Here is a 26732-nt window from a genome sequence, read left to right as displayed (position 1 = left end):
AGTCTGTCAAGGCTTAGGTTTGGTGTTTTGTGATTTTTGATAAAGTCTCACTAAATTGTTACTTTTATCATGAAATTCGAATGATAAATGGGACTCAAATGATAATAGGCTATTTGTGTACCTTTTAAATGTTTATAGGTATAAATTCATTTTATATGTCTTTGGCTTAAGAATAATGAATTTTGTTGATTTCTGATTAGGTTGTGCAATAAAATTTATTGAAGTGACTTTCCGGCCTTTTCCTGGAACTGTTTGTAAAAAACGTAATTTAAATCTAAATGCAAGTTATTTTAAGGTGAACATACATACAAGTAAGACTTTTAGAAATTGAGTTCAAACATAAAGTGAAAATCATGTTATTAACTATCACAATGAAGAAATATTTTTTTTGTGAAGGAAATTTGAGTGGTAGTTTGCATTGCTTGTCATGGAAGGGGATCAAGGAATGCAGGAGAAGATGAGGATCTATTAGTGATGTTCGATTCTTGAATGAATCGTTCTTTTGAGCCAGTTCTCAGAAAAAAAAAACGGTCGAGTCGATTCACTAATCGAAACTCAAAAACTTAAAAAGAACAGAATGAACCGGTTCAACCAACTGTCAAAGTTTGCTGTTGAGTGAGTTGATGATACGATGCAAACCTGAGGCATGTACTGTAAATATGCTTAATCAGAATCAGAAAGAGCTTTATTGCCAGGTATGTTTACACATACTAGGAATTTGTTTTAGTGACAGAAGCTCCACAGTGCAACAGAGTGACAGCGACAAGACAAGACCCAGATAATAAAAAGAATAAAAGAATAATATACAAATATACAAGATAAACAAAGTGCAAAAAAAGCAAAAAACAAGCAAAAAAAAAAGCAAAAAACAATATATTGCAAAAGCAAAAAACAATATAATATAGAACAATATATTAATATGATTGATGTGATTAAATAACCTGCAAAAACCTTTCTGTCGAGAGATGTAAATAAAGTTTATTATAGTTTATTGTGCATCCAGATTATATTTTACATTAAGCGAAATCAGTGAGTTTATAACAGTGGTTTATTCTTTTTATATACTTTAGACATGTAGAACATATCCGCGATTGTGCATCAATGACTGTAATGTGTGTTGGCTACTCAATATTGGTCAGTTGTATCTGACATAGAGGATCCGCGAATTAAACTGTGACCACTGTGAACACCATAACTTGATTGAATGAAAGGTAATAATCAGCAGTATGTGTTGACACAAATAACTTTTTATTTGAATGTTTCAATATACGTCGACAGAAATTACTTAATTTGAATGTTTCATTGATATAACATGGCACTGAGTTGAAAAGAAATGCGCAGTGACATCATTGCTTGATGACTGATTGGGAAGTTTATTGCAAATTGAGAAATCAAGTAACTAAAATTAATAAGAAAAAGAAGAGAATGTTTTACATAGTAAAAATAAGTGAATGTAAATATGATGGTAAAAAATAGTGGAGTACACTCAATAAAATAATGGGTAAAAAATCAAGTAAAACTTATTGATATAGGTGATTCATTTTTAAATAAATCATATAAAAATGCTAATTATTTTAATAATTTTTTATAAATAAAGTAAAAAAAAATTTAAATAAGAAAGGTTGACTGTTAATATTCCATTAAATTAAAGATTGATTGAAAAAATATAAGTGATAAACCATGTTTTTGAATTGAACAAGGTAAATATAAAACAAGTGGAACAAAAACTGTCAACTATAAACATTGATAAACCAGCGGGATGGTCGCCTGGGGCCTGTTTCAATAAGGAGGTTTAACCAACTCTGAGTTAAAACTTGAACTCTGAGTTGACTTGCCCTGAGATGGGAAACGGTAGGTGTCCACTGGCACGGGGTGGGCGGAGCAGAGTCAGCGTTTTCAATTAATTCCTATGGAAGTCGAGCTTCACGCTTGCGAGGTGCATTGTGGTATTGTGAAGCTCGACTTCCATAGGAATTAATTGAAAACGCTTACTCTGCTCCGCCCACCCCGTGCCAGTGGACACCTACCGTTAGATTTTAGAGCAGCTGAACTGAGTTCAGTCAACTCTTAAGTAGGTTGACTCTGAGTTAAGCGCGTGCACCACGACTATGAAAAGCTCCGATATTATGATTCACTATGGCAACAGCAGCCAAAAAGCATCCGCGTGTCTCAGAGTCAATACAAATATAATTCTTATCACTGTTATCAGGGGCAGAGCTAGGGGTGGGCAAAGGGGGCTGGAGCCCCAAATGTTTTTCCAAAAGTAGCAGTTCTTTGTAATAAGTGTAAATAGTAATTAGATGCTAGTTATATTTTATACTGGCAGATACATACTATTTGCACCTCAGCATTGTTGTACATTAACAGGATGCAATAATAACAGAGTGTAAATGATTTTATAATTTTTAAACGGTCTTTTATTTACAATTTACTTCCACTTTTAGAACATTTTCTTCATTTTAATTGAAAATAAATGCCTTTCTGATGTGATATGTGATGGGATATCACATCACATCACCCCCCAGGAAACAAGACTAAATATCTTATATAATTTTTGTATATAGAAAATGCATTTTGATTTAAGAATTTTTAGATATTTGTATTTGAAATAAGACAAAAATACTCAGTAAGAAAACCATTTTTGCAGCGTGAATGAATGAGTAAAGTATTTAAACATCTCTTATGCTTTAAAAATTGGGAGGAGACTGAAAGAAACACTGGGTTTATCGAAGAAAACCTGCTCCCGACCAGGTTAGATTCAAAGAGTAAGTTACCATAGTAACTGACTCTGAGTATAAATTATCTCTCTTTCAGATACATGCTTGACTTACCCTGCTTTCTCGGGTTTGGCATACCTCCCATTCTGAAATGGAAATCTCATTTAGATCCTGCTTCCTCCTTGTTTTCAGCTATGAGTAGGGGCAGTATTGTTAGATTTTAGCTCAGCTTTTGATGTATTGGATCATAAATCATTGCTGGACAAATTGAAATGTTACATGTTGATCTGTCTAATAGGGGACAATGTGTATTTTATAATGGAAGTTACTCGGATGTGAAAGATTTGCAACGTGGAAGATGTTTGGGACCATTATTATTTTCTATTTTTACCAATGATCTTCTTGTTTTAAAGTGCTGCACCAATTGAGCAATTGCCTACTACTTTGGATGAGGTTATGAAGTGGGTATGGAATATTAAGTTGCTTCTAAATTTGACAAAAATTAAAAGCATTGTATTTGAATATGTCTGTTAAAGAGCGTTCCTATTGAACAGGTAGAGGAAATGAGATTTATTGGAGTTATATTAGACAGTAGGCTGAAGCGGTCAATGACGGTTATGGGACAAGGTCTGTCAGTTATTAAGAGACTGGAATTTTTACCACAACATTGCATTTCTCAAATTGTGCAAACAATGGTTCTTTCTTATTTAGATTATTGTCCAGTGGTGTGATCGAGTGCATCAAGAAAAGGAAAAAAATACAATTAGTCCAGAATAGAGCCGCATGACTCACTTTAAACTGTATAGAAGGGCTAATAAAATAAGAATGCCACTGGTGAATAGGATGATTATTTCCCTGCTTTGTTTTAAACTAAATATTTCTGTCTATAGTTTCTAATGTCCTGTATTGTCAACTTTTGTATAGCAGTACTAGTCATAAGTTTAACACCAGGCATGCATCAAAGGGATGTTTTTACTTCCTGTTTCAAAAACCAATGCAAAGCAATGGACTGTAATGTATAGAGGAATGAAAATATGGTATGATTTACTAATTAACTTTTCTTTGTCACACTCAGTAGCCTTTCTTGATTGATGTGAGGTGGAGGAGGAATGAAAAGCAGTTAATCACATTGTGAAACGTGATTTTATTTAACACAGTGTTACAATTGTGTTTTTGTAAAATAAAGATAACAAACAGGATGCCTTGTTCTGCCGTCTTGGTTTCTTTTCTGTGAACTTTTTTGTGGAGTGCGTCAAAAAAATTAAGTGAAACTCAGCAAATAATAGTCGCACTGTTTTTTCTTTCGTTTTGTTAATCTGTTAATTATTTAAGTTATATATATATATATATATATATATATATATATATATATAATATTTAATATAATATAGTTTTATTCAGTTTTTCTCCATTCATAGAAGCACTGCAGGTGTGTGATGTGATGATGTGTGAATCCACGAGTTCTGTTGTTTATGCTGCTATATGCGCATGTAAAATTAAACCCCTGGAAAACAGATTTTGTCACTTTTAACACTTATCCATTCTAATTTTAACATTGGTCATCAGTTAGGATACCCCCCACCCCCCGAAATGAACATCCCTATTAAATACTGCTGGTTATTGCCATATAATTTGACATTTCATTTGCACACAGTAATTCTCATTCATCATTGAAAGTGAGAAGCTTGGATTGTATAACTCTGTTGTATTATGATTGATGGGTAAAATTATAATGACGTGGTTTTATAATTTAGCTGAATTTTTTGCGTAAAAGTATATACACACCAGAACATTTGGTAGAAACTTTCCTAAGCAACTTACATTGCATTCAATGTATGTATTATTTTTGTATTAGTTCATGCATTCCTGAGAACTGAACCTGTGATCTTGGCATTGGTGCCATACTCTACCAGTCTACAATAACACAGACAAAGAGTGCTTTCAGAAACTGCATTTAATGGACATGTAAGACACAGCACAAGTCATATTATATGCTTGTTTGTAGATGTGGTGTGATGTCTCATCTTCATTCTTCATCCTTGCTCTTCAGTAAATAAAAAGACATTTACAATTACAAAAATGAATTTGCATGTTTGTTTGATTTTCAGTCAGAAACTTGTGTATATTAAGCAGTGTATATTAAGATTCACTCCCTACCCCTTTTGCAATAATAAAAATAAAAATTACAATACCTTTCCAGCCTCACGGCTCTTGGCCCTCAGCTTGTTGACCTGGGACTCGGCAATGTCAGCGCGCTCCTGAGCCTCTTCCAGCTCATGCTGCACCTTCCTGTACCTGGACAGGTGAGTGTTGGCCTGCTCCTCCTGTTACACAAGATATCCAACCCATTTCATAGCAGTGCATTCATGACACTGGACACTTTTGTCAATACTAAAACTTCACTCTCAAGACATTTGATATTAGACTTACAGCTTCTTCAGCCTGGCGCTTGTAGGCCTTCACTTTCAGCTGCAGCTTGTCTACCAGATCCTGCAGTCGGATCACGTTCTTCTTGTCTTCCTCAGTCTTTGGGAGTAAATATTGGACATGGTCTTAGTTAAAGTATGTATATTATTATAAAAAAGGTGGTGAATTTCTAATTCCTGGGTAGTTTTACCTGGTAGGTGAGCTCCTTCACCCTCCTCTCATACTTGCGCACTCCTTTCACAGCATCTGCACCACGTCTCTGCTCAGCTTCAACTTCAGACTCTAACTCACGCACCTTCAGTAGAGAGTTATTGTTTCACCTGTCAGATCTCTGGCATGACCAGTACATCTAAAAATGTGTTTTGTTCTAAACACTCAAATTTACCCTGGACTCCAGTTTCTGGAGCTGTTTCTTTCCACCCTTCATGGCCAGACTTTCAGCCTCATCCAGACGGTGCTGCAGGTCTTTGACAGTCACCTCCAGGTTCTTCTTCATCCTCTCCAGGTGAGCACTTGTGTCCTGCTCCTTCTTCAGCTCCTCAGCCATCATGGCAGCCTGAAGTATAAGCCAACTGAAATGAGTTAATCAAGATACAAATACAATGCAAATAACTATTTACATTCTGCTTCTCTATTCTAATTTAAACACTCACATCAGTGATGGCCTTCTTGGCCTTCTCCTCTGCATTTCTGGCCTCCTGGACTGAATCATCCACCTCACCTTGAACCTGGACCAGATCAGCCTCAAGCTTCTTCTTGGTGTTAATAAGACTTGTATTCTGTGGGATGTAAGCAGTTAGTTTAATGTACTGAGCTGAGCTGAGCTGGACGATGACATCAGTGTTTTTTATCCAGAGCTGATGTATAGATAAATTAACTAAATAACTGAATTTACTTTAGCTGGACAATGACACCATTTTCTTCTAGAGCTGCTGTGCAGACAAAATTATTTGACATAATCTGCATTGTAAAATGCGCTATATAAAGAAAGGTGACTTGACTTGTACATTCATATGAAAGTTTATCGTGTATCCTGAATTTGTTCCTGGTATTTAGCAATTGTTTGTACTTGTGAGTGCAGCAGTCCCACACGCTCGCTGGCATCAACCAGCTCCTGCTCCGCCACTTTGCGGCCTCTCTCTGTTTGCTCCAGTGCAGCTCTCAGCTCCTCAATCTCTGCTTGCATCAGGTTATTCCTGCGCTCCACCATGGCCACCTGCTCCTTCATGTCCTCCTGTCCTCTGAGAGCGTCATCAAGGTGCAGCTGGGCATCCTGTGGCAACATTCTTTCTTTGTTAGTTGTCATGGTTTGGTTAATTCATGTTTCATATTCATATTTATCAATATTTATTGCAATTCCGCATTCTACAGAAAGAAACCTTGAGTTGGCCTTGGACGTTCCTGAGCTGTTTCTGGGCCTCAGCAGCCTGGCGGTTGGCATGACTCAGCTGGATCTCCATCTCATTCAGATCTCCCTCCATCTTCTTTTTGACTCTCAGGGCATCATTTCTGCTCCTGATCTCAGAGTCCAGAGTGCTCTGCATGGAATCGATCACTCTTTGGCTGTTCCTCTTGATCTGTTCCATCTCCTCATCCTTCTCAGCAAGCTTCCTGTCAATCTCACTCTTCACCTGGTTCAGCTCCAGCTGCACACGAAGAATCTTGGACTCTTCATGCTCCAAAGTGCCCTACAAGGACAAAAGGAAACAATTGACTTTTTACATTTGTCACAATATAGTGTAACCTCTAAAGCAGGGGTGTCCAACCCTGCTCCTGGAGAGCTACCATCCTGTAGACTTCAGTTCCAACCCTGCTCCAACACACCTGTCTGTAATTATCAAGCAACCCTGAACACCTTGATTCACTGGTTCAGGGTCGCTCTCCAGGAGCAGGGTTGGACACCCCAGCTCTAGAGTGATGTCAGTACATTTATGAAGGTTTAAGAAGGAAATAATTTGCAGAAATTAAGATTCTAATTTAAGGTTTAGAACTATTCCATGTTCAATATTTCAATATTATTCAAAGCAATGGTATCATAATGTTAGTATTATAGCAAAGGAATGGCACCTCAGCTTCTTCAAGTGCAGTCTGGATCTCTGCTTTCTCAGACTCCACTGTCTTCTTGGCTTTCTCTAACTCATGAATGCTCTTTCCAGTCTCTCCAAGCTGTTCAGTAAGGTCAGAAATCTCTTCTAAAAGGGTTTAAAAAACATTGGTGTAAGATTTTCTGTTATAATCTTTTTTTTTAGTCCTTGGTATAATTAAAAGTTGCATTACGTTGCAGATTCTTGTTCTCCCTCTTCAGGGTTTCAAGGTGGTCAAGAGCTTCCTCATAGGAGTTCTTCATTTTGAAAAGCTCAGTGCTGAGAGAACGAGCTTCTTTCTGAGCACCTTCTAGTTCAGCCTGGCTTTCCTCATACTTCTGTTTCCAATCTGCTAGCACCTGATAATGAAAGAAATGTAGTCATTGTAGTCAATGGTAAGTCCTCATTTCAACGTTTAGGTTTAAAGGTTGTCCATGTCTTTCATACCTTGTCAAAGTTTCTCTGCTTTTTGTCAAGGTTGGCTGCCAATGCATTTGCCCTCTCCACATCAATCATGAGATCCTCTACTTCACCCTGCAGTCTCTGTTTGGTCTTTTCCAGAGAGGCACACTTGGAGTTCACTGCCTCAATGGATTCTTCAGCATCCTGCAGACGCTGAGCTAGCTTTTTCCTGAGGAAAAGTGATTTGAAATTATGAAATCTTGGTCACATTAAATGTAGGATACTGAAGACTTTTCCCAATGATGTATTTACTTGGATTCCTCAAGCTCCTCAGTGCGTTGGATGGCATCAGTCTCATATTTTGTTCTCCACTGAGCCACCTCACTGTTGGCCTTAGACATTCCACGCTGGAGTTCAGCTTTAGCCTCCTGCTCTTCCTCATACTGCTCTCTGAGCAAATCACAGTCATGGCGTGCAGACTGAACCGCATGGGCCAGAGCGTTCTTGGCCTATCAGGCAGAACTTTGAGTTTTTCAACAGTTTACCATCCATTCAATGGTTTAGATTATCAAATTAAGTATGTATAACTTTACCTTGACTTCTTCCTCAATATGTCTTTTGAGTTCCTCAATTTGTTGTGTATAAGCCTGTTTTCCTCTAGTTAACTGTGAAACAAGTGCTTCTTTCTCTTCTAATTGGCGACTAAATTCACCTTGGAGACAGGTTACAGATATTACCAAATTTGAAATATAATAACATACAAACTTTTTACACAGTTTAAGGTTTTTACATCTGTAGCTTACTCTCTTACCATTTTCAGTCTGAAGTCTTGCACGTTGTGCATTCATGTCATTCAACTGACGAATATTTTCATCACTCTTGGCCTTGATTTCACTTAGCTGGTCTTCCAGGGTACGGCACATCTTCTCTAAATTAGCCTAAAGAGATTCAAGGTTATATGCAGTTGTTTGTAAAGATGCTTTTATATTTAATGATCCTCTAGTGAAATTACTTTTGATTTAGCCACAGCCTCCATGTTGCTTGTCAAGTCATCAATCTCCATCTTGTATTCACTCTTCTCCTTCTCCAGCTTCTGTTTGACTCGCTGGAGGTTGTCGATCTGTTCTCCAAGCTCAGCCACACTGTCTGCCTGCTTCTTTCGGAGAGCTGCGGCTGTAGCTTCATGCTGCAAGGTGGACTCTTCCAGATCACGACGCAACTTCTGGAATTCGGCTTCACGCTTCTTGTTCATCTCAATCTGGGCAGCAGTGGCACCACCAGCTTCCTCAAGCCTCTCGCTGATCTCTTCAAGTTCCCTGGAGAGATCAGCTCTCTGCTTCTCCACTTTAGCACGAGCAGCTCGCTCGGCCTCAATTTCCTCTTCCAGCTCCTCAATACGGGCCTAAATAAAGAATGAAAAAATAACTACCCAGTGATATCTGGTTTTCTCAGATATATCAGATATACATCTACTTAACAGTTTCACATAAAAAAAAAAAAAAAAGATTATGGTTAGTGTTACCTGAAGTTCTTTGATCTTCTTCTGAAGCTGTGCTCCCAAAGATTGTTCATCCTCAATCTTGCTGAGAAACTGACTAATCTCAAAGTCTTTCCTGTATTTAAAGTATGATTTTGTAAAATGTGTAAAATACTAATTTTGTGTAATTGTGTGAATAATAACATCCACTCACTTTTTGATCTTCTCTTCTGATTGCTGTTTGTCATTCTCCAGGTCCATTATGGACTCCTGGGCTAGTTTCAGATCACCCTCAAGCTTCCTCTTGGCTCTCTCAAGGTCCATACGGAGCTTCTTCTCTTGCTCCAGTGAACCTTCAAGCTATTGTTACAGAAACCAGAGCATTTAATTCTGGTACAGAGACCCAAAATTAATTTCTCATTGATTCAAGCTCTTAGGCTTTGTTTATATGTGGTAGTAAGATGCGTTTTGGTCAATCAGATCGCAAGTAGACGAGGGAGACACACACCTATTTACACCTGGTATTTATATCTGTCTTTTGTCCACTTTCAACCACTTCTGTCCTGATTACTTTGAGGGGAGGGTTTATGGGTCTTGGCTATCTTCAGCTCTTTTGATCTAATGGACAAAATAAGCTTACACAATTTACTTCTACCACTAAAGATTGCTTTCATCGCCTTAGCATACCAGATAGCTTTGAAGACCTCGATGTTGCAACAGAAACTATTGACTCTGTCTTTTCCAGCATGTTAGACTCAGTTGCTCCTTTGCGCTTAAAGAAGATTAAGGAAACTAATCCAACGCTGTGGTACAACGAGCACACTCTGGCTCTTAAGAGAGCTGCCAGAAAAATGGAGCACAGCTGGGAGAAAACAAAACTAGAAGTTTTTCGCATTTCATGGAGAGAGAGAATGATTGGGTACAGAAAGGCCTTAAAATCTGCTAGATCTGCTTGTTTCTCAAATCTTTTAGAAGAAAATAAACACAACCCTAGGTATTTATTTGATACAGAGGCTAAATTAATGAGAAATAGAGAACATCTGATGTTTCCAAACAGCACAGCAGTAATGACTTTATGAACTTCTTTACTTGCAAGATTGATAATATTAGAAAGAAAAATTATAACCATGCAACCATCTACTACAGTATCTCGTCAGACAGTGCACTGTAGTGTCCCTGAGGAAAAAAATCCATTCATTCGTTGCTTTAGGACATGAAGAATTGTCTAAACTTGTTAAATCATTAAAATCAACAACATGTATGTTAGACCCTATACCGAATAAGCTATTGAAAGAGATGCTTCCAGAGGTCATAGATCCTCTTCTTAATATTGTTAATTCATCTTTATCACTAGGATACGTACCGAAAACTTTTAAGCTGGCTATTATTAAACCTCTTATTAAAAAAACACAACTTGATCCTTGAAAATTAGTCAATTACATGGCAATCTCGAATCTACCTTTTCTGTCAAAAATTCTAGAAAAGGCAGCATCATCGCAACTATGTTCCTTCGTGGGAAGAAATGGTATCTGTGAGGATTTCCAGTCAGGATTTAGACCATACCATAGGACTGAGACTGCCCTCATTAGAGTTACAAATTATTTGCTCTTATCTTCCGATCGTGGTTGTATCTCTCTGTTAGTGTTACTAGATCTCAGTGCTGCTTTTAACACTATCGACCATACTATTCTTTTGAATAGACTTGAAAATTATGTTGGCATTAGTGGAATTGCATTGGGATGGTTCAAATCTTAGTTATCTGAACATTATCAGTTTGTAGTAGTAAACGAAGAGATGTCATATTGATCACAAGTTCAATATGGAGTACCATATAAGGCTCAGTACTAGGACTGTTGTTTTTCACTCTGTACATGCTACCCTTGGGAGATATCATTAGGAAGCATGGCGTTAGTTTTCACTGTTACGCTGATGATACTCAGCTCTATATTTCTTCGCGCCGTGACGAAACTTACCAATTCACAAAATTAACGGAATGCACAGCTGATATAAAAAATTGGATGACTAGTAATTTCCTACTACTAAATTCAGAAAAAACAGAGATTGTAATTTTTGGACCAAAAACTTCTTCACGTAATAACCTAGAATACTGTCTAACACTTGATGGCTGCTCTGTTAAGTCTTCGTCGTCAGCTAGGAACCTGGGTGTGCTCTTTGATACCAATCTTTCATTTGAAAGCCATGTTTCTAGTATCTGTAATGCGTTCATGACCTCAATGCTAGATTTCTGTAACGCTCTACTGGGTGGTTGTTCTGCTCGCCTGTTAAACAAACTACAGCTGGTCCAAAACACAGCAGCTAGAGTTCTTACTAGAACCAGGAAGTATGACTATATTAGCCCGGTTCTGTCAACACTGCATTGGCTCCCTATTAAACATCGTATCAATTTTAAAATCTTAAAACTCACAGTGGTGTGAATAAGTGTTTGCCCCCTTCCTGATTTTTTTTTTTTTTTGCATGTTTGTCACACTTTAATGTTTCAGATCATCAAACAAATTTAAATATTAATCAAAGATAACACAAATAAACAACATGCAGTTTTTAAATGAAGGTTTTTATTATGAAGGGAAAACAAAATCCAAACCCACATGGCCCTGTGTGAAAAAGTGCTTGCCCCCTAAACCTAATAACTGGTTGGGCCACCCTTAGCAGCAACAACTGCAATCAAGCATTTGCAATAACTTGCAATGAGTCTGTTACAGTGCTGTGGAGGAATTCTGGCCCACTCATCTTTGCAGAATTGCTGTAATTCAGCCACATTTGGAGGGTTTTCGAGCGTGAACCACCTTTTTAAGGTCATGCCACAGCATCTCAATAGGATTGAGGTCAGGACGTTGACTAGGCCACTCCAAAGTCTTCATTTTGTTTTTCTTTAGCCATTCAGAGGTGGACTTGCTGGTGTGTTTTGGATCATTCTCCTGCTGCAGAACCCAAGTTCATTTCAGCTTGAGGTCACAAACAGATGGCCAGACATTGTCCGTCAGGATTTTTTGGTAGACAGCAGAATTCATGGTTCCATTTATCACAGCAAGTCTTCCAGGTCCTGAAGCAGTAAAACAGCCCCTGACCATCATACTACCACCACCATATTTTATGGTTGGTATGATGTTCTTTTTCTGAAATGCTGTGTTACTTTTATGCCAGACATAATGGGACACACACCTTCCAAAATGTTCAACTTTTGTCTCGTCAGTCCACAGAGTATTTTCCCAAAAGTCTTGGGGATCATCAAGATGTTTTCTGGCAAAACTGAGACGAGCCTTTATGTTCTTTTTGCTCAGCAGCGGTTTTCGTCTTGGAACTCTGCCATGTAGGCCATTTTTGCCCAGTCTCTTTCTTATTGTTGGAGTCATGAACACTGACCTTAACTGAGGCAAGTGAGGCCTGCAGTTGTTTGGATGTTGTTGTGGGGTCTTTTGTGACCTCTTGGATGAGTTGTCGCTGCGCTCTTGGTGTAATTTTGGTTGGCCGGCCACTCCTGGGAAGGTTCACCACTGTTCCATGTTTTCGCCATTTGTGGATAATGGCTCTCACTGTGGTTCGCTGGAGTCCCAAAACTTTAGAAAATGGCTCTATAACCTTTTCCAGATTGATAGATCTCAATTACTTTCTTTCTCATTTGTTCCTGAATTTCTTTGGATCTCAACATGATGTGTAGCTTTTGAGGATCTTTTGGTCTACTTCACTTTGTCAGGCAGGTCCTATTTAAGTGATTTCTTGATTGTGAACAGGTGTGGCAGTAATCAGGCCTGGGTGTGGCTAGAGAACACACTTTTTCAAGCACTGGCAAGCACTTTTTCACACTGGGCCATGTGGGTTTGGATTTTGATTTCCCTCATAATAAAAACCTTCATTTAAAAAGTGCATGTTGTGTTTACTTGTGTTATCTTTGATTAATATTTAAATTTGTTTGATGATCTGAAACATTAAAGTGTGACAAACATGCAAAAAAAATAAAAAATCAGGAAGGGGGCAAACACTTTTTCACACCACTGTACTACAAAGCACTAAATGGTTAAGCTCCCCAGTACCTGAGCGAGCTCTAAATGCATTATAGTCCTTCATGTCTATTGCGATCTCAGAATTCAGGCCAGTTGATAATACCTAGAATATCAAAATCAACTGCAGGTGGCTGATCCTTTTCCTATTTAGCACCTAAACTTTGGAACAGTCTTCCTATCACTGTTTGGGAAGCAGAAACGGTCAGTTTAAATCTAGACTAAAAACATATCTGTTTAAACTTGCATACACAAAACACATTATCTACTTCTATAATTCAATTCTTGTAAATTGTTAGGCTGCATAGATTAGGTCAGCCGGAACCAGGAACACATCCCATATCATCTGATGTACTCGCCTCATCATAAGAAGAATGGCATCTACGCTAATATTAGTCTCTCTCTGTTTATCCTGAGGTTTGCCGCAGCCTGCCAAATCCAGGCCATATCCAGATAAGATGAAGGACCTGCATCTAGACATGATGATAATGCAGCCCTGAAGTGTCAACTAAACTATCCCCTGCGAAGGCCTCCTTCCCTTTCCTTTCCCTATGTATAGATAAAACGTTATCAAATTATTCCAGTTCGCATAGATCAAACATGCAAACCTGTAGACTAAACATGTAAATGAATGGCAAGAATGCATTAAAGGTATTCGGTTTTTCAGTAGGAAAGGTGCCATTTAAGCTGCCCCTAAAGTAATAATTAACAATTTTTTACAACGTAAGTGATTCAATCAAAAACCAACTTTAGTTTTCGTCTTCAACCCAAACTTGGCTCTTTAGCCAACAAAGTTTAAATCCTGTCTAGCTTGCATGCTTCCAATCATTTTTACGCATTAGGTCTTGTGGCTGTTCGAACACATTTGACCACTTTTCCACTATGAAAGCAATCCAGTCAAATGTTTTTTTCGACTACCTCTGGAAGTGGTTGAAAGTGAACAAGCTCAAAATGCTTTAGACCCCATTTACACCTGTTTTTAGCATTGTCTTGTTAGGGTTAGGGTTGTTATCCGATCGACCAAAACGCATCTTAATACCAGGTGTAAACAGGGCCTTATTCTCATGCCAAACATCTTACATCATCCACTTGCTGCTCAAGCTTTGTCTTAGATTTAGTCAGAGTGTTGACTTTGTCTTCCTCTGCCTGAAGGTCATCAAGAGTCTGTTGGTGTGCCTCTTGGAGTGCTTTCTTCTCTTTGGTCAGCTTGGCAATGCTCTCATCCTGAGAAGCCATCTCCTCCGTCAGGTTTTTAACCTAAGTGGGAAACGTTCACCAGTTTCACTCTCAAGATCCTGAACATTCATCAGTATGAAGAACATGTGAAAAGATGATTGACCTTATTTTCTGTTGCATGTTTCTCCTTCTCCACTTTGGCCAAGGTGAGCTCCAGGTCATCGATGTCTTTCTTCAGTTCAGAGCATTCGTCCTCCAGTTTCCTCTTCTTGGCAGTGAGTTCAGCATTGATTTCCTCCTCATCCTCCAGTCTCTCGGTTGTCTCTTTGAGTTTTGCCTCGAGCTGGATCTTGCTTTTGATGAGACCTTCACATCTCTCCTCGGCATCAGAGAGGTTTTCAGTTTCCTGTTCATTGAGATGGATGTAGTTTAATGGCTTATGTTAATAGCTGTAGCATCCATATTAGGATCATTAAGAGGTAAAATACTCACAGCTGCTACTTGCAGTTGAAGATCGTTTTTCTCCTGAAGAAGTGACACCATTTTTTCTTCAAGCTCTTTCTTTTTAGCTAAAGCCTTTGTTAGATCCTCCTTCATTTTCTCATAGTTCTCCTTCATGGCTGCCATTTCTTTCTCAGTCTCTGCACTCTTTAGAAGAGGCTTGATCTTGAAGTAGAGTTTCATCCATGGCCAATGTTTCACATTCATGAATGAGCGGATGTTGTATTGAATGGAATAAATTGATTCTCTGTGTAAATTACAGTCAGTAAATGAGTCATTATCAATCATTCGTAGCAAACAGTTGTGTTCCAAACAGTTTTGTAAGTTCATTGTACCTCCTTTCCATCATTTTGACAAACTCCTTCCTCATGACAAATCCACGGCACAAAGCCTGAGTCATGGTAACCAGTGTTGCTAGTTTCTCATCTCTCATCTCCTCAAGAGTACCCAACAAACCAGCTTTGAAGAACACCTACAAGAACATTTGGAATATAGTAGTTAAACAAGCAAAGTAGATGTGAGAGTAGACGTGAAAGTAAATCATATATTCTATACTATACAATGACATTTTTGATAATTCTGTGTTTTCAACTTTGACTCAACTGTCTGGGGAGGCATAACAATGTCTCTTTGCACAAAGTGGGGGTCATTAAGAAATACTTTACTAAGTCTGGTGTGGAAGAACTTGACTGGCACAAAGCCTCAACCTGAACACAAATTGAACACATTTGAGATTAACCCTCTGGGGTCTGAGGATTTTTGGGGCCCTGGAGAAGTTTTGACATGCCCTGACATTTGTGCTTTTTTCAGTTGTTCATAAACATATAAATGACAAAAGTGTCATTACACTGTATTCAGCACAAACTAGGCTACAATAATATGTGAGGAACATGTATTTACATGTTTGTGTTTTTGAAGGAATAACATTTATGCGTGGTTATTGAAAAAACAAAAAACTTAAGTCATGGAAATAAAGCCAAAAAATATATATTAAATCTGTGTTCACAAGACTTCTGGGTATTGGAGGTTGTAGACTAGAGTTTTTGCTTCAGAATGATTGAAAAATTATGCTGCCTACTCCTTCATGTAAAACAATAGAGAGATTTAAATTTTGTAAGACACTTTTTGTCAAGAAACACAGTATGCATGGAGGCGTGAATCATCATGAATAATGGGTGATTCTCACCTGAGAATACAAAAGAATCGCATAATAATGACCTGAAATGACTTGCATAATAATGAGCTCTTTCAGACAGGTAGGCTGTGAAAAAACCCTCTGTGATCATGTCTCAGCTCATCATGGTGTATATCAAACATACAGAAAAAACAGCAATACTGTGAAATATTACAATTTAAAATAATGGTATTCTATTATATACTTTAAAATATAATGTATTTCTGTGATGCAAAGTGTCTGAACAATTATGCTACCTCTATGGCATTTCATATAGCCTTTTAGCTTAAAAGCATACACATTTTGAGAAATATTGATGGATTCTCATATGTTTGTCAATTTTCTATACAGAGGAGTAATATTTATTCAATATTTATTGTCATCACTATGAACGCTGGATACTGTGTTTTCAATTCATACTTGCAGCCCGAGGGCGCTATGTGCACCTTTAGTCCACAAATTAATCTAAAGAAGAACAACCATGTGACTCTCCAGGAACTAACAGGGGCCAGAGATCGCTACAACATCCAGATAAACACTTTTCAAGACAATAAATACATGATTGAGACGATGTATGCATGTGTTGCCTCAGAATTTGTGTCTGAATAGCGCTCCCTCCGTGGGCGTGGCCGCATTAGCAGATAATGAGGACTAGCGAGCTGGCAGTGGTGATGGACGGCAAGAGCGCGTAAGTGTTTTGCTTGATTTCTGTTCTGGGTCAGTTGCTTCGTTTATAATTTGCTGCTAGGAAGGATTTAATTTGTATCTGTGTTTGTCCTATTTCCTACCTCGACTATAATTGCACTTGTTTAGAATAACAGCCGCGTTTGCAGACTTTAGTGGTGTTATTGCCCGCACTTAAGCTTTAGTTAGTTTCGGTTTTCAGCCATTCACGGGTTTAGGCTTTTGCAGTGCTGATTTGCAAGGCGGGCCTGGCGAGGGAAAGCATACTTAAACTCGTGTAATTCAGAAGTGAGCAGGACTAGCGAGCTGGCAGTGGTGACGGATGGCAAGAGCGCGTAAGTGTTTTGCTTAATATCTGTTCTGGGTCAGTTGCTTCGTTTATTATTTGCTGCTAGGAAGGATTTAATTCGTATCTGTGTTTGTCCTGTTTCCTACCTCGACTATAATTGTATTTTAATTGTACTTGTTTAGAATAACAGCCGCGTTTGCAGACTTTAGTGGTGTTATTGCCCGCACTTAAGCTTTAGTTAGTTATGGTTTTCAGCCATTCACGGGTTTAGGCTTTTGCAGTGCTGATTTGCAAGGGGGTCTAGCTCGTTTCAATCATGTGTTAATAAGCAGTATATTAATTGTGTGTGCGCGCTGTCGCGGAAGCGTCAGCGGGAACGTTCAGCCTCCTCGTGTGAAGAACGACTCGGGTAAAGACCTGCGACTCTACCTGCGCGACTCCACCGAGCAACGACACCGGTAGGCACTTTCCCTCCTTTCACACTTTTCCTTCTTCCCAGCATGTGCTTTCAACACATTCCTGTTGTCTCTCGGCAACGCTCCACTAACCCTCATAAAAGGCAGCGCAATGCTTCTAACCTGCGGTCTATTTACTCCTCTTCTAACACTAATACTCCTCTCTCTGTCTCTGTGGGTCTATGGAATTGTCAGTCAGCAGTTAACAAAGCTGACTTCATTCCAGCCTTTGCTACTAATTCTTCTCTTAATATCTTAGGCTTGACTGAGACCTGGATTCGTCCAGAGGACTCAGCAACCCCTGCTGCTCTCTCTAACAACTTCACTTTCTCTCATACCCCTCGCCAATCTGGGAGGGGTGGGGGCACAGGTCTTCTCATTTCTGACAATTGGAAATACGCGACTCATTCCTCTCTTTGCAACTACAATTCATTTGAGTTTCATGCTATTACAATCTCAATTTCTGTCAAAATTCATATCGTAGTAATTTATCGCCCCCCAGGCCAACTGGGTACCTTTGTAGAGGAACTGGACATGCTGCTGTCCTCATTCCCAGAGGATGGTAGCCCACTTGTAGTGTTTGGCGATTTCAACATTCATCTAGAGAAGCCTTATGCTTCAGACTTCCACTCTCTTCTAGCCTCATTCGATCTTAATCGGCTCATCACCACAAGTACACACAAATCTGGCAACCAACTTGATCTTATTTACACACGCAATTGCATCACCGACAACATTCTGGTAAAACCTCTGCACTTTTCTGATAATTTTTTCATTACTTTTAATCTTCAACTCCCCATTTGTTCACCACCAACCCCTCTACCAGTTACCTTCAGACGAAGCCTGCGCTCTCTTTCTTCTTCTGATCTTTCCTCTACTGTATCATCCTCCCTTCCCTCACAATTCTCATCTCTGGATGTGAATACAGCAACAGACACTTTATGTTCCACATTAACTTCTTCTCTAGATAGTATCTGTCCTCTGTCATCCAGGCCTGCACGTGCCACTCCCTCTAATCCCTGGTTATCTGATGTTCTTCGTGAACATAGGACCAAACTCAGGGCTGCAGAGAGGAAGTGGCACAAATCAAAAGACCAATTTGACCTATGTAGCTATCAATCTCTGCTCTCATCCTTTTCTGCTGAAATTCATGCTGCTAAATCCTCCTATTTCCACAACAAAATCAACAGCGCTTCAAAGACACGCACACTTTTCAAAACATTCAACTCTCTCCTCTGCCCCCCTCCACCACCACCCACCTCATCCCTTACTGTTGATAATTTTGCTAAATTTTTCACTGACAAAACATCTACCATCAGCAGTCAGTTCTCCGCTCCACACACACAGGAACTCAGACCAACCACACACACAGCCACACACCTCCCCTCTTCATTCTCCTCCCTCACTGAGACAGAAGTATCCAAACTTCTCCTCTCCAGTCATCCCACTACCTGCCCTCTAGATCCCATCCCCACACACCTTCTACAAGCCATCGCTCCCACACTTTTACCAGCATTGACACACATCATCAACACATCTCTCCACACTGGCACTTTCCCTAACACATTCAAGCAGGCTCGGGTAACCCCACTGCTTAAGAAACCCACATTAAACACGTCTCTTGTAGACAGCTACAGACCTGTTTCTCTCCTACCATTCATAGGAAAAACACTTGAACGAGTTGTTTTCAACCAGGTGTCATCTTTCCTCTCACAGAGCAACCAATTGGATGTCAATCAATCTGGTTTCAAGAGTGGTCACTCGACCGAGACTGCACTGCTGTCGGTCACTGAATCCCTGCGGATTGCAAAGGCTGATTCCAAATCATCAGTTCTCATTCTGCTCGATCTATCTGCTGCCTTTGACACGGTGAATCATCAGATCCTCCTGTCCACCCTCTCATCACTGGGCATTACAGGTACTCCACTTCTCTGGTTTGAATCCTATCTCACAGGAAGGTCTTTCAGGGTTGCCTGGAGAGGGGAGGTATCCAAAGCTCATCAACTGACCACGGGTGTTCCTCAGGGTTCAGTTCTTAGACTCCTCCTCTTCTCCATTTATACTACATCACTTGGTCCCATCATTCAGGCACATGGTTTCTCCTACCATTGCTATGCTGATGACACACAACTCTTCCTTTCATTCCAACCAGATGATCCCACAGTAGCTGCACGAATCTCAATCTGTCTGGCGGACATCTCTGCATGGATGAAAGAACATCATCTACAGCTCAACCTGGCTAAGACTGAGCTTCTTGTCTTCCCGGCCAATCCGACTCTAAATCACGATTTCAGCATCCAGCTAGGCACATCCTCAATTACCCCATCAAATTCGGCCAGAAATCTTGGAGTAATCCTTGACGATCAACTGACCTTCAAAGACCACGTTGCAAAGACAGCTCGGTCATGCAGATTTGCACTATACAACATCAGGAAAATCAGGCCCTTTCTAACAGAACATGCAACACAACTTCTGGTCCAGGCCCTGGTCATTTCTAGGCTTGATTACTGCAATGCACTTCTGGCTGGACTGCCATCATGCACAATCAAGCCTCTACAAATGATTCAGAATGCAGCAGCACGTCTCGTCTTCAACGAGCCCAAAAGAGCCCACGTCACGCCTCTCTTCATCTCTCTTCATTGGCTACCACTTGCTGCTCGCATCAAATTCAAGGCGTTGTCGCTTGCTTACAGATCTACCACAGGCTCAGCACCCTCTTACCTCCACTCACTCTTACGAGTCTACACTCCTACCAGAAGCTTGTGCTCATTAAAGGAGCGAAGGCTTGTGGTACCATCACAGAGAGGCACAAAATCACTTTCCAGAACATTCTCATTCACTGTCCCTTGCTGGTGGAATGATCTTCCTGCCTTCATCCGCAATGCGGAATCCCTGGCAATATTCAAAAGACAGCTGAAAACCCATCTCTTTCGTGAGCACTTAACCTCATCTTAAAAAAAAACAAAAAAAAAAAACTTCTTATTCCTATCCTTTCAATTCCTCTAATCCCTCTCTATTGTAGTTTATGATAATCTGAGCACTGCCTATAACTTGTATTATGAGCACTTCTTGTCTATTTGCCTCGTCATGGCGACTCGCTTGTGTATTCCTCACTTGTAAGTCGCTTTGGATAAAAGCGTCTGCCAAATGAATAAATGTAAATGTAAATGTAATGAGCTGAATCACGGACTTCTGACATGGCTCTCTTTTCATACAGATTACATAAACACAGAATTTTTGTTTTCGATTTGACTTACACGATTTAAAACCTGACATTTCAACCCGACAGTTTCTTTAGACACAAGTCTATTTTTTTGTGATTAGTATTCACTAAGTTACAGTTCATTTTCTGAGAACTATCAGATTGGACTTCGTTCAGAGGGAGACGAGAGATCACGCATTATGTTAGTTTTCTTTATTTTACAAAAAGCACAACATTTAGTTTTTACTCTGAGTGTACACAAATAAAAGAAGATATTCCATAGATTAAACTGGTGTATAGCTCTTAATTGTATGTGCAACATTGACAGAGTATTTTGAGTCTCTTTCACTCTCGTAAGAAAAAAAACGCGGTGGTTTCGCCGGAGTGACCGCCAACCCGAGGGAGTTAATTGCAATGCCGACTGTAAACCAGATGACATCACCACATCGCCTTATTGATGCTCTATTGTTTGAATGGCAGGAAATCCATGCATTCATCTTCACCATCTAGTGCAAGACCTTCCCTCCTCAAACTGTTGCATCAAAGTTGCAAGTACAGAATTATTTACAATGGTATTGTGTAATTTAGCTTTTTGTTTTCCATGGAATTACAGGAATGATTGAACTTCTTAAAGGGATGCTTTACCCAAAAATGCATGTAAACATATACTCAGGCTGTTCAATTTGGTCCACATTAACTTTCAACGTATGGAGAAAAAACAGCTTAAACATTCTTCATATATCTTCTCTTGTGTTCCACAGAAGAAAGTAAATGGTACAAGGTACAACATGAAGGTCAGTAAATGATGACAGAATTTACATTTTTGGGTGTCCATATACTTTTGGTTTAGGGTTAGTAGGGTTTGATCACCTTGGTGTGCCCAAACTTGTATTGGGTGTGGTCAACATCAATAGAGCCCAAGAGTTTCTCTGAAGCCTTTTTGTTGTCAATGAACTGTCCCTCAGGGATGACGCTAGCATTTAATACTTTGTATCTAGAGGACATTCAGGGGAGAGTCATGTTCTTGTGAAGCCAAAAATATAGTCATTAAATGATGAAGATTAGGTTGTGGATCTTGTCTAATTTGGAGGTTGCAAAAAGGTGTCTTTACCTCTGCTTGAAGTCACCATAGAGGATTCTGCTGGGGAAACCTTTCCTGCAGATTCTGATACCTTCCAGTACACCATTACACCTGAGCTGGTGGATAACCAGGAAGTTCTCCATCAGACCTGCAATAAAGATGTTCATTTGATTCCAGATGACTGTTAATTGTGATTCACTTGAGTCTTCAGGGATTAAGTTTACCTGGAGTCTTGGACTCATTAGGAATCAAGCAGCGCACAAAGTGAGGGTGAGTGCTCCTCAGGTTAGTCATCAGCTTACCCAAGTTCTCCTGTGGAACAGTTTGTCATTTGTCTAACCTTTAATGGTGTAAAAGTTCACATTCTTCATTAAAAGAGAATCTGATTTACCCTGAAAAGTGCAGAGACAGTCTGGAAGGAACCACCCTTCTTCTTGCCTCCCTTCTTTCCTCCGCCTCCCTCAGCTGTTTTATGTCAACGAAAGAAATGTTTTTTTATTGTCCTTGTGTTGCTTTCCATTAACCCTTTCAATAACTCCCTATTAGATCATGTCTGTAATTACATCATGACACAAAGGAATTGCGGAATTGCAAATAAACGTCTTACCTTCAGAACCTGCATGAGCAGCATAGAGGAAGGCCAGCACTTTGAGTGATGACTTTTGGTAGAGTTGCACGACAGAGTCATTCAGTGGATCCTTGTTCTTGTCCAACCAGCCATTAATGTTGTAGTCCACAGTGCCGGCGTAGTGCACCAGAGAGAAGTGGGCCTCTGCCTTGCCTTTGGCAGGCTTGGGCTTCTGGAAAGCTGCACATTTGCCCAGATGCTGATCATGCAACTTGTTTTTGAAGCTTGTGTCTGTAGCCTTGGGGAACATGCACTCCTCTTCAAGGATGGAGAAGATGCCCATTGGCTGTTGAAGAAATATTCATGCTCAAGTGCAGGCACAATATGAATAGTCATTTTAATTTGTTGAATGTCCTCTTACCTTCTCAATGAGCTCAATGCAGGCAGCCAAGTCCATTCCAAAGTCAATGAACTCCCATTCAATGCCTTCTTTCTTGTACTCCTCTTGCTCCAGAACAAACATGTGGTGGTTGAAGAACTGTTGCAGTTTCTCATTTGTGAAGTTGATGCAAAGCTGCTCCAAGCTGTTGAACTGGTAATTTAACAGAGGCAAATTCTTACTACTGACTGTTTTCTTTTATATCTTGATTCTTACACAGACATTAATAACTGATGCTCACATCAAAGATCTCAAATCCAGCGATGTCCAGCACACCAATGAAGAACTGTCTAGGCTGCTTTGTGTCCAACATCTCATTGATACGGACAACCATCCACAAGAACATTTTCTCATAGACAGACTTGCAGAGCGCAGAGACTGCGTTGTTCACCTGAGAAAAGGTCATTGTGGATCGTTTCATTACACCTTTACTTGTCAAGACAAATATGAATGTCTGAGACATTTCTAAATTTATTTGAGTAGATAAGTGATCACCTGTGGTACTGTCTGGCCTTTGGTCACCATCTCATTTCCGACCTTCACTCTGGGGTAACACAGAGCTTTCAGCATGTCAGCAGAGTTGAGGCCCATGAGGTAGGCGATTTTATCAGCCACTGAGGAAGAACAGTTTTATGAATTATTGTACTAATGAAGTGAATGTTCACATGTTAATATGTGCTAATAGTACATCTTACCCTCAGTGCCGTCAGGTTCGGCCTGCTCCTCTCTCTGCTTCTGTTTGAACTTCATGTTCCCATGATGCATCACAGCACCTGTCAGCTTGTAGATGCTGATTTTCTCATCAGCACTGAAGCCCAGAATGTCAATGGCTGTCTGTTTATACAATGACCAAGTGAATCACACATTTGAGTCAAAGAGAAGGGTATTTTATATTGTATGTCATTCAGTTTATGCTGGTGTTTTTCTGATGTTTGTTTGCTCGAGTATATTTTATATAATCTGAAAATACTACTATGGAGTTCTTGCAGATGTCGCCTCTGGCTTGCTTAGTTTGGGATAATTAATATTCAACAATATTACTGATCTGTCTGCATTGACACTATTGAATACGAACTGAACTGAGCTGGATGATGATATCACTGTTCTCTCCAGACCTGCTGTATAGATAAATGAACTAAATTAATCACTAATGATTTTTACAACGGAAATGAATCAACACTGAACTTACTTAAGCTGGACAATTACACCTTTTTCTTCTAGAGCTGCTGTATAGCCAAAACAAACTGTTGCATAATTTTCCTGTTATCTTCATTTTAAAAAGCGCTTTATAAATAAAGGTGACTTGACTTGATAACTACAACTACTACTAACAGTGTAGTTTTGCACATACATCTGTGGCAATGAACTCCTCCACATCATTGATACTCTTGACAGTGATTTCACCCTGGCTGATCATTGGATAGTCGTAAGGGTTGGTGGTGATGAGCAGGGCCTCTGTTAGGAATTGATGTGCAGTATGTTAACAGTGTTCTCAAACATGGAAATGAATGAAACACACAATACTGTAGATTCCTCACCGAGCAGCTCTGGCTTGTGTCCGGTCATGAGCTGGTAGAAGATGTGGTAGCTCCTCTCAGCAGACAGCTGGAATGTTACTCTTGACTTTTCCAGCAGATCTTCCGAAGACAATAAATAAATAAATAAAAATCCACATTTTTGCCTCCATATTAAACATTTATATATTGGTTTAAAACAGTGTTGACTCACAAGTTTCAATATCAGCTGAGGCCAGTTTTCCAGTGGTCCCAAAGTGAATCCTGATGAATTTTCCCTAAGCAGATTGAAATATTTAGAAAAGTTTAGAATATCCGAGCTTTGGAATGTTAATTGAATTTGTACAATTCATTTCATCTGGCCACAGTAACTTACAAAACGAGAGGAGTTGTCATTCCTCACAGTCTTGGCATTTCCATAAGCCTCCAGTAGAGGGTTGGCTGCAATGATTTGATCCTCTAGCGACCCCTAATGAGTAGTTAAGTAATTTCAACATGCAGAATAATTCTTTCACTGTTCTTTGAATGGTATTTGATGGTTTAGTCACCTGCATTTTGCCAGGGACAGGTTCTGCCTTCTTTGCGCCGCCAGCCACAGCGATTGTCGCAAAATACTGGATGACACGTTTGGTGTTGACAGTCTTTCCTGCACCAGATTCTCCACTGGACATGGAGTGGACATGTTAAAGGTGGAAAAGAATATATTTCAGAATAATGTAAATGATGGGATATGGTGGCTTTTATGTAAGTGCTTCTTTAAAATCCATAAATGTCAGACAGTACATTTACATGCACACCAGAAAGCTGCTAAAGGCATGAAACCTGCATGTGCATGCATCATGCTGGCAGTGTGGTCTTAACCTCATATACATGCAGAACCTAGCAGTAAGCGGCTTTTCCTCACACCTTTCTGTTACTTTAGTTATCCTGTCTTTCCCGGCACATGCCAATAAGAATGACCCTTATGCATTTACATGACCACATTATCCGTGTTCTCCATCAGAAAAGCCAAGTATTTTCCAACTATTTTCTCTCAATAGCTTAAACAGTGTTAGCATTTACATGATGATTCTTATACAACAACTTTAATTATCATAGCCTACTTACGTAATCAGGATAGACTGATTCTCCCTGTCTGAAACACATTTATAGTATTACTTTAAGTGAAACCACTAAAACAGATTGTATTTTCATTTTTTTTGTATATATCATGTATGTAACAAAATATACACCATTACTTAAATTACTTATGAGAGCCCATTAAGTAAAAAGAGTTTGTTAAATAAAGAAATTGTAGGTGTATTAAGCAAAATATAAGTAGGCTCAAGTTTAGCACAAGTTTATTGGATTGCAAAACGGATTGAAAATTTATATCCACACTTACCAGTGAGCATGAACTGGTAGGCGTTGTCGGAGATGGAGAAGATGTGAGGCGGGGCTTCAACCCTCTTTTTGCCTCTGTATCCAGCCACAACGACTGCATCGTACACTGGGAGCCACTTGTAGGGATTGACAGTGACGCAGAACAAGCCAGAGTAGGTCTGAAACGGAGATAGATAGTCCAGTTTAACAATCCTTTTGCCCTCTCTCATGAATAAAAGAATAAAATATGATTTGCTTAGACTTACGTAGATCATCCATGCTGCGTAACGCTCTTTGAGGTTATACAGCACAGTAGGCTCATTGAGGTGGGTCATCATGGCCATGTCCTCAATTTTATCAAACTTAGGAGGATTCATGGGGAAGATTTCATCTTCTTTTACCGTGATTGTCTATAAAGTTTTCAACATGGATGAGAGATTTATCACAAACAAAATATTTGTTTCACCTGGCAAGTAGTTTTACAGTCCCACAGCATCATGTAAAACTGTTTTACAGAAGATCAACACATTTTCTACTTCTACTTACTTTCCCACACAGTGTTTTGACAGTAGCTTTGCCGCCTTCTCTACTAACAAGAACACCTTTCAGGTACATCTCATCCGGCACCGTCACGAAGAATGCCGTTTTGGCATCAAAGGGGGTGTTCTGAGCCTCTATCCTCTCTCTTTCCGGCTTCCGGAGGAAAATGGCCGCTGGGCCAAAACACTCCATTTCACCATCTCCCATGATTGCGGTTTACTTTGAGAAGTGACGAGGAGAGAATGTGCAGAGGGATTTATACTTTGACTAAATATTAAACAAATGCAAGTGGAGTAAAATATATTAATTCCTATGAATGTGAAGCGCAATGATGCTGCTCCATGTGAGCGTTTCTGAGCATCTGTGTTCTAAAGCAGTTTTAATTGTCCTGAGTGACTCTCTTTACTCAAGTTCAACTATTTAAAACAATTTTAAACTCTGTTCAACCAACTGTTTGCTTCAGAACTGAGATGGGATCTTTTCTTTCCTTCTAAAATGAAAACCAGTGATTGTAAGTATGCATATATTTTGTTTATTAATCACAATTGTAATACCTGCTGTCCTGTCCGGAGAGAATGTGTCTGATGTGTCTGAGGTAGGAGATGCTAAGATAAAGGCAAAAAA

General features: G+C 39.5%; 1 protein-coding gene and 1 long non-coding RNA gene across 2 annotated transcripts in view; one reads left to right on the top strand and one right to left on the bottom strand.

Moving 5' to 3' along the window:
• Nucleotides 1-26732, top strand: part of LOC125263132 — a 53060-nt gene that overhangs the window by 20759 nt on the left and 5569 nt on the right. The window lies entirely within an intron of this gene.
• LOC125263127 (myosin heavy chain, fast skeletal muscle-like) lies at nt 4654-26700 on the bottom strand. The gene is made up of 40 exons (XM_048182034.1): nt 26663-26700; nt 26115-26327; nt 25835-25978; nt 25591-25747; nt 25314-25341; nt 24755-24869; nt 24583-24675; nt 24421-24484; nt 24231-24329; nt 24044-24147; nt 23388-23526; nt 23188-23306; nt 22934-23083; nt 22675-22845; nt 22293-22599; nt 22077-22150; nt 21910-21997; nt 21716-21833; nt 21475-21598; nt 15136-15272; nt 14792-15047; nt 14463-14705; nt 14204-14380; nt 9322-9467; nt 9153-9243; nt 8643-9032; nt 8442-8568; nt 8224-8342; nt 7943-8139; nt 7676-7859; nt 7422-7587; nt 7212-7336; nt 6524-6832; nt 6214-6417; nt 5798-5923; nt 5530-5700; nt 5335-5439; nt 5148-5243; nt 4910-5041; nt 4654-4761 (listed from the first exon to the last, which is right to left on the bottom strand). Exons 2-40 carry the CDS (start codon nt 26313-26315, stop codon nt 4744-4746), a joined length of 5814 nt encoding a protein of 1937 aa, XP_048037991.1. The 5' UTR covers nt 26316-26327; nt 26663-26700; the 3' UTR covers nt 4654-4743.

Source organism: Megalobrama amblycephala, linkage group LG2, assembly GCF_018812025.1.
Source record: "Megalobrama amblycephala isolate DHTTF-2021 linkage group LG2, ASM1881202v1, whole genome shotgun sequence".
In the NCBI taxonomy this organism is placed as follows: Eukaryota; Metazoa; Chordata; class Actinopteri; order Cypriniformes; family Xenocyprididae; genus Megalobrama; species Megalobrama amblycephala.
The sequence above is the reverse complement of the archived record's forward strand: the minus strand, read 5'-3'. Positions and strand labels throughout refer to the sequence as shown.

What these genes read in the sequence shown, in the direction of transcription:
- LOC125263127 (XM_048182034.1), bottom strand. Translation starts at nt 26,315, where the DNA reads ATGGGAGATGGTGAAATGGAGTGTTTTGGCCCAGCGGCCATTTTCCTC. An exon ending in AGGAGTTCATTGCCACAGAT is followed by an intron (nt 23,527 to 24,043) that starts GTATGTGCAAAA and finishes TTGTATAAACAG; the next exon opens with ACAGCCATTGACATTCTGGG. An exon ending in CTGGATTTGAGATCTTTGAT is followed by an intron (nt 22,846 to 22,933) that starts GTGAGCATCAGT and finishes TTAAATTACCAG; the next exon opens with TTCAACAGCTTGGAGCAGCT.